This window comes from Acromyrmex echinatior, chromosome 9 (assembly GCF_024713525.1).
Source record: "Acromyrmex echinatior isolate Ae372 chromosome 9, ASM2471352v2, whole genome shotgun sequence".
NCBI lineage: Eukaryota > Metazoa > Arthropoda > Insecta > Hymenoptera > Formicidae > Acromyrmex > Acromyrmex echinatior.
In genome coordinates this window covers 11347426-11359170 of record NC_141860.1, presented here as the reverse complement: position 1 = coordinate 11359170, position 11745 = coordinate 11347426, and the positions used below count along the sequence as shown (strand labels likewise).

At 46.8% G+C, this 11745-nt stretch overlaps 1 protein-coding gene across 4 annotated transcripts in view; it reads right to left on the bottom strand.

Moving 5' to 3' along the window:
* Positions 1 to 1654: 1654 nt before the first annotated feature.
* Positions 1655 to 11745, bottom strand: part of dac (dachshund family transcription factor) — a 197867-nt gene continuing 187776 nt past the window's right edge. For 3 of the 4 annotated variants that reach the window (XM_011068151.2, XM_011068148.2, XM_011068149.2), the window contains 2 exons: positions 6172 to 6258; positions 1655 to 4423 (listed from right to left, as the gene is read on the bottom strand). In XM_011068151.2, the coding sequence (XP_011066453.2) occupies positions 4371 to 4423; positions 6172 to 6258 (140 nt within the window). In that variant the 3' untranslated portion in view covers positions 1655 to 4370. The remainder of the gene's footprint in view (positions 4424 to 6171; positions 6259 to 11745) is intronic. The other variant, XM_011068150.2, reaches the window with a different exon arrangement.

Sequence of the window (11745 nt, the reverse complement as noted above, 5' to 3'; positions counted from 1 at the left end):
ATGTCCTCGGAATAAAAGTACCGGGCTGGAGCAATTCGGTTATCTTTATGATTTCGGGTCGGCCGTCGTCGTAGGGCGAAGGAGAGAGAAACACGGCGGAATCAGGAACCCAAGGGGCGAAAGGGGGAGAGAAAGGCTCGTCAATCCTCGGCGACAAGAGTCAAGCCCTTCATTTGCATCGAAACATGGCCCTCTGGCTTCGCCTCCTTATGCGCGAATGCGACGACGCATTGCGATCAACGTCGTTATTTTAGCAGCAGTGAAATATGTACTTGAATTAATGCCTTCCTGTATAGTTGCGTATCTTCGATCGAACTATTATATTACACAGAAAAGAAAATATAAAAATTTATGAAATGTATGTATATAAAGATAAAAATCGTATAACGCTCGTATATGTTTGTTACATTTTAGATTGCATCCTTTCAAGGATTTCTGATAACGAGAAAAAAATATTCTTGATATATTTAATTTTATAACAACTTTATAAAGTATAAAAATAAAACGATATAAGATTAGATAATAATTCCTGTTTTCTTTTACCTCGAAAATAAGCTTATATTAATTAAATAAGACTTATTATCTTGAGACATGAGTAACACATGTAAATTTAAATTCATATATTCTTTACGTTTATTAAAACTTCTTCCGATTTGATATTATAATACACGATGCTGGTGCCAGTATTTGGCACGAAATTGTCCAAGGTATTTTATTTTAGATTTATGAGAGAGAATTTTCTATTTAAAAGCAAAAGATTAACCGACTGTTTTCACGAATGGAAAATAGTGTGAAACTTGATGCATAAGCGAATCGTATCTAGGATTTATTTCACATTCGGACTAATTGATCGATCAGAGTGTTAATTACTGTCTCTAATTGCGTATTCCCTACAATTAGCCTCGAGTTTTTAGCTCCGGTTCTGCTTCTCGACTCTGCTGGCGCTGTACCAACCGCTCAGCATCGACAATGAAATGAAAACGTCTAATTAACGCGCGGGAATGAGCAATTAAGACATTGACGTAGCGATCTCGCTGAATGACTGATTCAATTAAGAAGCCTTCTGTGTCTGGTGCTTCGACGGAGCGTGCTCGTGTGGTATATTATCGTTATATTTACTATTAAAATATATTCCTCGCGCCGAAAGGGTGGAGCCTGTCTCGACCAATGGGATCCCGTCGCGTGCCTCAGGTCGTTACGGAACCTGCAAATTGATAAGAATACATCGCCGTACCCTTCAGTCCTTCATTAGCCCTCTCCCGCTTCTCCGTCCAAGCGAAGATGTCGGACGCGGAATACATTTTTATTCGCACCCAGGGCGATCGCCTTATCGCGCCGTTCTTGTCGTCATCTTTGAGGGCCGTGCAATTTGTCTATTCCCTAGAAAAGATCCGATATGCGTACAAAGTGGAAAACACGTGTACTTTTTACGCGCTTCGACGAGCTGAAAAACGGAATAAGAGTCTGATTCATTAACCACGGGATATTCTTTTCTCAGGTGTAAAGAGTTCAGGGGAGAGCAAAACCTTGTAAGTTCTTGAGGTACATTTACATGAAATGAATGTAGCGTACGAAAAGAAAATGCAGACTGAAAGATGGAAGACGTTTCAGGGAAAGGATCACGTGGTGGTATCGAATGAAAGAAAAATCCGGCTTACAATAACAACTATTTATTTATAGGTAATAATGCTGAATTACAATGAATACACTTCTTGCCTCGATACTAGATTGTATAAGTCCGGTCGCGAAATCGGCGTCACTAGTCACCGTCGCCGTGACTCGCATGTGTGGCGACAACAAAGTCCCCATGTCCCCCTTTCTTCCACATTCCCAACTCCGCTCCGCAAACGTCTCGCACTTTTCTTCTTAACGCGCACACCCCTCCCCCCCCCCATGTCACCTTTATATCACCCTCACCAGTTCAGTAACATTTTTCTCAATCGAAAACCGTACGTGCTGCATGTTCGGCGATCATCTCGACGTTCATTTTATTGCACCGAAAATTAAACGATATGAAATATATTCGCTATTCTCTCTCTCATCTACAGTGATATAGTTTGTGCGTAATCGTATCGATAATCATCAATGCGGCTTATCTCGCGTGAGAAATCGGTTCAATCGGTCGCTCCGTCAATCTCTGTTCTCGAGATTTAATTTGTACTAATTGGCATCGGCCAAAGTCCTTACAATCGACGTTAACGACGAGAAAATTGACCTGCGGTTCTCGATCGTGAAAAACGTTACCTGAATGCCCTGTCAACCCTCTCAACCTCCCTCCTTCCTTTCCTTCCGTCAATCGGTAGCGGCGATGGCAAATACGGATCAGCTATCGGTGGTTAAATTTTCGTTTCTCTACGTTTAGCATCGTCTTAACGGGCTTTAGCTGGTACGATACTAGACACTATGATTATGTGAACTTTACAACACAAGAACCTTACGGCAAAAGACTTTGTACATGGATCTTAAATACGGGGACCATCCCCGGGGAAATATCCTTGGCGTCTTCCTCGCTCTGTATCGCGCGCATCTTACGGATTCGTCGAAATGTCCTTTTCCTGTCATTTCATTTTTTTTTCTCGTTCTATTTGTTTTTCGCACTCGTCAAGAGATATTTCACCGGATTCTTGGGCGGTCAACGCAAACGCGGGACACACGCAATATGGATTAGACTTACTTGTTTCGGTAGTAACTAAGTTATTTATATAAATAAGGTGTTACGATTTAAGACGCTAGGAGAGAATCCTCCGTTGTTTCCGTTTTTACCGTACATACACAATCACACACACACACACACACACACACATGCGTACGCATATACTCGTAAGATTCTTTCTATAAGACACTTCTACTCTCGTTTTCTCTCTTTCTCTCACGATCTTTCTTTCTCTCTCTTTCTCTATATATCTATTGTTCATTCTTTCTTCATTCAGTCGATCATTTTTTTCGTCACGTCACTCTTATTCTCTCACTTTCTCTCTTTCCCTCCCTCTCTCATTTTTTTATGATACAGCGTTCGAGTCGCGGCTCTAATCTCGTTCCACGTTGAAACCAGAAGAGACTCACTCGTCAATTTTCGCGCTCTTACGCGCATTTTACAAAAAAGCCGGCGCGTTTCTCGGCGCTGCGACGTGTGCCTAGTAAGAGAGACGGCGTTCTCGAAAAGAAAAAGAAAAATCGTCGCGACGTCGAGATGCATCGATCGGCGCCGCCGAAGACGCCGATTCCGAGATATCGAATCGGGCCGGTCGCGACGAGAGGGCCCGCGACTCGACATTCGTTTCGCAGTGGCGATCGGATCGGGCCTCGCGCCGCCGCGGCGACGTATATAATAATATTAATAATTATAATAATACTCGAAATCGGCGCGTCTCACGACGACTGCGTGGCGCGGCCGATCGCCTAGAATCCCTTAAAAACGATTATCTAATTAATTCGCTCGATAATTAGGAGATAGGTACCTCTAGGAACGCATGCACTCACGCACGCACTCTCCAGCAGTCTTTAGAAATATGCCTCTCTTATCTCCCTTTCTCGTCTCTGCCTCTATTTCTCTCTCCTCGTTCCCGATTTCTCTGCCCCGTCTACTGTCCGCGATCGTCTCGGTACCGCGAGAGTCACGCAAATGTTCGGTTCCATCCCGTCATCCATCACGGGTATAATTGATGGCGCGTACATTTAGAGAACATCTCCCTTCGGAATTCCGTCGTCGTCGAAACGAACGACGCGACTCCACGATCACTGTGAACGCGAATTGGGAGATCGGCGAATATCGCATCGTTGATATGTGTGTGGATCGGTCCTCCTGGTTGCGAACGCTGACCGGACCGATCTCGATTCGAGAGCCCCGTTTTTATCCTTCTACCCTCTCCCCCCCCCTCTTTCATCCCTCCGAGTTTTCCCTTCGAGCGTCGGAAAACGTGATCGCGGCTCTGTACAAACGCGTGAATATAGCCGCACGTTTTTATTCGTTCGTCGAAATCGAGTCTACCGTCGCTTAACGCTCGTTCATACGATTCTATCCGGAACTTACGAGTCTCCCGATGATAAAATACTCTCGCGGAGCCTTCCGGTTACTCTCGGTATTCGCACTTTGTCCGCCGAGCTGTACAATAAGTCTACGCGGTCACTCGCGCGAGATCGTCACTCGGAGTTTCGCTCTTCCTCGTCGAATCCGTACATTTCTTCTCGCGGTCGACCATCATGATTCCATTTTCCTCACGTTTGCTTCTCGTTGTGTGAGTCCGCTCTCGTGGTTTCGAATTGCGCTTTCTGCTTTGTCCGATCGATCACTCGCTTCGGCTGCTCGCTGCACGATCTGCCCGATCTGCCCGATCTGCCTGCTGCCCCCGTCTGCCGTCGTCCGGCCTCTTCTAGGTCGCACTCGTAAACAGAACGGAGTTCTTGTAGTAACCCGTCCGCGACTCTGAAACAGAAGCGATCGCAGGTGCACTTTGAGAGTCTGTGTTCCTTTGATTGTGCGCGCCATAACGAGCGCGGGCTGTGTCGGTGACTTTTACTTATCGGATATATGAAACGTGTCGCGTTTGCGCATATGATAATAGCAAGGAGAATGGGAGACTGACGTATCGAGTGCTAAATTTAGATCTTACAGCACCGATGTAGCCATGAGTGTTAGGCGTGTCGCGACTCTTAATGGGAATACGAGAGAGGAGCGAATGTCTCGCGGATAAAGATGCATACAGGAGATGAATGGTCGTGGGCGTAATTCCGCTATGGGATGGAGCTCGTCGGAGGATTCGGTGGTAGGTGCCTTACGGTGATGCCTTGCGGCGCGATACGGTGAAGGTGGACCAGCTGGGTCATTCGATGATCGTTCGTTAGAAAGAAGGCGCCGCTCACTAATTATCGTTGGCTCTCGAGACGCAGATGAACGCGAGGAGGGACGCGCGAGGTGGATGAAGAGATGGACGAACCGAGAGTCGAGAAAAAGGGCGAAAGGGGATGGGAGAGGGGAAGAGGGGGAGGGGATTGAGTGTCAGACCCTATCGTGTACGCATACGTTCGTAAATACGAGTCATCGGCCTTAGCGCGGCCTTTGTGATCGAGCCGCCACTCTACTTTTTATCGAACTGTCGCTTATGATTGAAAATCACTATACGTTAATAGTCCGCGTGATTCGGTTTACTCGTCTCTCCGCGCCCACTATCGTTCGGATCGCTTCAATCTGCTCGACCTCTGCAATAGCCCTCTCAGGATACGTCATTTTGTTTGATTCAACATGCGTGTTTTAATAATATTTTATTCTTTTCTTAATGGTTGGTTCCAATCATTCGGTGAAAAAAAAAAGAAAGCTTGGACAAATTTTAGCAACAATTATATTATTATATAATATTATCATGTATTATCACATATTATCATATACTGTGTAATATTATTACATAATATATATTATTTTAAATCAATAAATTTCGTAATAAAAGACAAAATCGATAATGAGAGCTTTTGCAAAAATGCTACTTTACCACTTAATTTCTCTCTCTCTCTCTCTCTCTCTCTCATTCTTCTTGTGGTACAGATCTACCGCAGTAAGTAACATTAGCGTAGATAAAAAGCTCTGGCCCAAGATGTGGGAGTTGATTTTGCAAGGACGTTGCCAATTAAGAGCAGACTTGTTAATTCCTTTCGAGAGCCCCCGAGAGGGTGGGCGTGCGGGTGAAAAACGATTATTTACGTGCAACGTCACGCCGGCCGGGGCCTTGGAGCATCGAAATCGCGCTACGGATATAGTTTTTGCGCGAGTTGGAAACTTCCTTCGGACAAGTTTCCACGGAGGAGAGCGAGGCCAAGTTTCGAATATGCCGGGGCTATGCCGCTGACGCCTTTGCAAGAACCGTCTCGCCCATCCTCCCTCGAGACGCGACCGCCCCCGAAGAGTTTCTAATTAAAGATCCGAACTTTATTCCGTATAGCAAGAAATCGCTCTACGCGTACTGCACGAAAACTGCGCTCTCCAAATGCGAGAACGTGAGAGAGAAACTTTCCGAGATCGTGAATATACTATCGTATTCGTGAAAAGATGCCGATTAACGCGATGGCAAAATGAAAAAGAAATGTCACATCAATAAAATGAAATAATTAAAAAAAAAAAGAAAAAAAAATTCTATCGAGTAAACACGCGCGAAAATAATCTCGTATTTTTATACAACGCACCTTGAAGAGGAGACTTGACTTGGTCCCTCTCGGCCGCTTGGTGCTGCCGCGATTTTCTCTCCAGCTCGAGTTCCTGCACCAGCGATTCTGCGACAAAAAAAAGTATACGAAATTGACAGACAACTGAACAACAAAACGGCGCAGGGCGTGTGTATGTTGTGTGTGGCAAAGCATTTATAATATAGCCTACATAATACAATACTGTTCCGCTATGTAATCAACGCGCATAATGTAGTCTCACTAGCGTTCTCGGCTTAAGATTAATATCGGCGTTCGGATAACGCGCTCCGTTGCCTCGACAGCGTTGAAGGAATCGCCTCGAGGAGAGAAGTCCGTCGGCTCGCAACGCGCACGGACGGCGCGGCGGGAACGACGCGCGGATTCGACGAGGCGTGAACCACGCGCGCGAAGGATGAAACGAAGCGGTAATTAGTGCAAAACCGGCAGCTACCGTCAGCCGCGCGCAAAAGGGGGATGGAAAAGGGACGAGCGGGATAACGGACGAAGGCAGGCGTGAAAGGGCCGCGGGTTTGCTCACTGAATTTCGCAAGGATTAGGGTGAAAACTGGAAAATGTCCCTTTAATGATATCGCGCCGAATTAACCGGGCACACGCGTCTCGCTCCTGTCCTTTCGAGCGATTTGTGCAATGGACGTCATTTACAAAATTATGCCATTTTCTTCGAGCTAGTGGTAGGTTATTATAATACAAAAAACACAAAATGAATTGAAAATTTTATAAGCGATTTTGATGATTAATTAATTAAATTTTATTGCCAAATCAACATTTCGAAGGTAATATTTAACTGATTCTCACGATTAGAAAGAAAAGGAATTTTTTTCTTTGATTGTCGATTACAAATAAATCACATAAAAATCACATAAACGTCCTGAAAGAGATATTTGATTTGATATGTGACTTGCAAAAATCTTCTTATTTTTTAATTAAAAAATGTTGTTATTCTAATCCAAATTTCAATGACCAAATTTTGATTACAACCAAATTTTTTAATTAAAAGATAATAAAAGTTTTTGTAAGTCATCTCTCAGTGCAGAGAAGAATGGTGAGGAAGATTATACAGGGCGCGCGAGCGTGCGACGAAAGGACGCAGATCTGATCGGTAAGCGTGAAATGGCGCCTCCTTGAGCAAAGAGCAATGGTAAAATCCAATTGCAAGGCCATTAAGTCCCGGTTAACCGGCGTGCACGCGGACGTGCGAGAGGAATCGGCATCGACGATCTGCTCTCTGTCCCGCATTCCTCCCTTTCCCCCGTTCTATCCCGCTCCATCTTTATCGTCGGGACTAGAGACGACGGGGCCGAGATTCCATTATGCTTTGAGCAACAATAGCTGAGGGCTGTTTCGTGGCACGTGGGTGTGAATTCGTGCGTTCGTCAGGGCCGTTATATTCCACGACTTTGGGGCACACGGAGAGCAATGTTTGCGTTTCGCTGAGCCAAATTACCTCTCGCGCCCTTATCCGCGCGCGGGGTGTCGCGTCCCTTTGATATCCAAATGACAATTTAACTGCTCCAGATATAACACTCGCTCGGCGAGTCTCACGGAGAAGGGTGGAGAGTAGTACGTAGGAAAGGGAAGACACCTCGAGGCGAAGGACCGATTTAAGGAAACTTTCTTGCTTCATTCGGAACGGTTGAGAATACACCTTTTGTTACATCGAGCCGAGATAAAGACCACAGAAAAAGTGATTTGATTGATTGTGCACGTACTTCTTTTTTGAGGAAGGGGGAGGGGAAGGGGAGGGGGGGTATTCTCTCGTCTTTCGTTTTTTTCCATTCTAATAACTTGGCGAACATTCGCCACCGTTATATTGTCCGTCGATCCGCCCGACGTAAGAAAGTGACGTGCACAGCGACGACGACTTGGAAATCCAGATTCGCGATTTCTCGCGGGTATCGTTGCGTGCGTAGCGTATCGAATGAAGAAAGAAGAGAGCTCGTCGCTCGATCCCGTGGAATTCTGCAGACAGCGTATCTCGAGACTCCAAGAAGAATGAACCGCTAATAGTTTCGCTACCGTCTTACACACCCTGACAAATCGTCCGGACAATGAAAACAATTTCAGGCCGTGGCCGTCGTACGGGGGCCTCGGCGGGGCCCTAAACGGTTGGTATTGTGTACCATCGCATCGCGCGCCATATCACCCTGGCTTTTTGGAGGAGGAGGGAGGGAGGGGGTGGCGGTGCGGCATGGCGTGAGGCGAGGGCCCCCTAAAAAAGACGTCCGCTGAAAAAGAAGAGGGCTCGCCCCTCTATGACTCCGCATTTATCTGCACGTAATTAACTCCGACACAATGCGGTCCGCGAGGAGAGGCCACCTTGCCTCATGGATAGAAGAAGAAAACGAACCGAATCGAAACCGAGGACGGGGCGAGAATGCACGGTCGCAAGTCGGGGGTCTCGCAAGAACTGGAAAAACTCCCGCGCATTGTTCGCCCAAGATCGAGAATACACCTTCGCTCTCGCGAACTTCATTATTATATTCCCCTGAAAACCCGATCTGCGACGAGATGGATTCCACGAAGACAACCAATAACTCGCAATTGATAAGCACTCTCGCCAGACACTCGTGCTTTTTATTCCATATAGGAATTTTTTGCGATTACACACTGCCGAGAAACTACCTCCGCGAAACCTGCCGAGAACGACGGCCTTGAGATTTAACCGGATTTGCCGCGGCGGCGCCGGATATCGGATGTAATCGTCAACGTGATGAGTGCACTCGACGTGTTTCGTTCTTGCGCGAACGGCGAAAAAAGCAATTTAAGTATCACATCGAAACGATGGTAATTGGCTGAATGCTCTTGCTCACTCGAGAATCTCGAAGAACCCGAGGGTTAGTGACGTTCGCCAGCAAAAAGGGATGTAGGGTATGAGACGAGGACAAAGGGGGAGGGAGGCAGAGGGAAGAGTCTAGAGGGTTGATTTCGTGTAGCATCGCGTTTTTAATGTTCCGATCTTTATGTAAAGCAGACGAGATTTGAAAGACGGAGAACAGCAGCAACAGCAGCAGCAGCAGCAGCAGCAGCAACGAACGGAAAGCAGAAGGCCGAAAAGCGAGATATAGATGAAGGAGGGGTGAACGGAAGATACGAATAGGGGTGGGGATAGGCGCTTGAGCGCCAAGCCGACCATGAAATTGTATGAATCAAGGAGCCGCATGGAGCAGCGCGGAGACACAAAAAGCAGAGGAACTGGAAGGAGAGAGGATGCAGGAGGAGGAGAAATGAGGATGAATCTCCGGTGCCCGGGTCTCTTCCTCGCTTTCGAATCGCACGAATCTTATAATTTCAAATTTCCGTTAAGTGTGATCACCTACCATCCTCTACCTCAGTCTGTTTACTTTCTTTTCCATCCTCTTTCGCCCGCATTCTCCTCTCTGTACCGCGAAATCGAAATGCTACACCAAGACACTCCGCATCAATTTGTCCGTTCGGGAAAATACAAATACATTATTAATTCAATCACGACTTGTTGATGAAGTCTCAGCAATGTCAATAATATTTAAAAATAAATCGACGATATCCAAAACGATCGATGAGTCTCGCTCGGTAATTGTTCTTTCTCCCAGCCACATAAAAATCTCTCTCTTCCGTATGCCATTCGCGTCAAAGCTCTCGAGTAACGAATTTAATCCCCTCACAATCCGGCGCCTTTCCAATCGGCGCCTGCGGCGTCGCAAAATAAGTCGAGGACAGGCTTTTCTCTCTTTTTCGTATGTATTCATAGTAAACTTGGAAATCTCCGAAATAACAATAACGATCGATTTATCTCCTTTCTCATAAACTAAAAAAAAAAATGTTAATTACACTTTTCTAAAAAAAAATGTGTCTAATCCACCCTGAAAGATCATAATTAGATTCGTTATTCTTCAAATATAAGAAAGCGGAAGAAAACGCCCCGAGTAAGCAGTGGTCGCCGTGCGGGGAGGGTCTTGAAACAACCCCAATATTCCTCACAACACCTACCTCACCGTCAGCTTGCAACCACGCGAGCTACCATCGCGTTTAGATCGAAACTCTACCTTTCTGCTGCCCTCGCCTTCCCCTCTTCCCTCATGTCTTCCCTGTCCGATTTCTCCTGTCCCGGCTTGTTCACCGGAAAACCACGTCGTCGTGCCCTGTGGATATATTCAAGGCGGGGGATGTTTCCAAGCCCTCTGCCACCCTACCTCCAGCTCCGCCGCCCACGTCAGCGCGTCGGCTTCCTTCAGCCTTTATATCGCCCGTACACACGCGTCACGCTTTATCACTCTTCCGCGGGGTTATTGTCTTTCCGCGTAATGGTCTACGCACGTGTACGTACGCAGGTGCGACGCTCGCATTTTCTCGGCCGCGTGGGCGGCTGGAAAGCTGGAAATAATCCAGCGTATGCGCGCGCCTTCGACGGAGCCCGTCCGTCCGTCGTCGTCGTCGTCATTTTTCCTCCCGAGGCGATACGCTTGATTTGCGGGACTGAAGCTTAAAACTTTTTACTTCTCGACAACGTTTGACTTTCATTTTTCTCTCTTTTTCAGTTTGTAGACCGCACGGTATTCAAGGTTAATTCATTCGTGGAAGCGCCCGAGCGCGGCGTGTAAAGACTAAAAGGGTTTAGCGTTTAACGACGTTAAAGCCGTAGCTGTATGCTGATGCTGATCTCACAAGACATCGATGTGAAAAATGATACCGGCGTGTCTCGATCGCGATTATTCCCATTTCGAATAATTCCCGAGGACTTCGTCCATCAAATATTAATGCCCGCGCGGCGATTTAGAGTGATTGCGGTCGCAGGGTGGAAGATGGAGGTACAGTGCACCACACCGTGGAGCAATCTCGCAAAGTCTCGGTGTGGGTGTGTTCGTACGTGCTACGTCTCTTCATGCGATGGAAGAAACACGGTTGGGCAGGATAGGAAGGGGGAAGAAACAGGGAGAGTTAGGCAAGGTGGAATAAGGGGGGAGGAAATAAACGATAGAGACGGCGAAGCTGAAGATGGTGGTTTGAGAAGAAGGATGGAAAGAGCGAGAGCGAGAGAAAGAGAGAGAGGGAAAGACGGAGAAAGCAAGAGTGTTGCGAAATCAGGAGGGAGATAGAGGGAGGGGGTTATGGTTGCTGCGAAATTATTGCATATAGTCTGAATATTAAAGCGTGGCGGAGTGCTTCGTCGTACTCTGTGGATGGTGGACGACGTGGAGGAATCGCGCGTCGTGCATACTTGTACACGTACACCGCGTTGTATGTACGTACGTGTATGCACGCGCGAGAGAGAGAAAGGAAGAGAGCAACGCGACGTAAGAGAAGGCGGGAGGCTGGAGGAGGTTTAAGGGAAGCGCGGAGGGAACGTGAGAGTGGAAGAAGGAAGGGAGGACAGGTAACGCCACCGAGAGCCGCGTTGGCCGCCGGGGAAATTACGGCTCCTTCCTTACTTGCGAGAGATGTGCATAAACTCTGCATTACAGTCAGTGGCGCTCATGTAAGTGCGCTATATGCGCGGGAGGAAAACACGGTCGCGAAACTGTGATTGTATTATTGGAAAAGTAAGGGATGCGACGCGACATTGAAAGCAGTAGATAC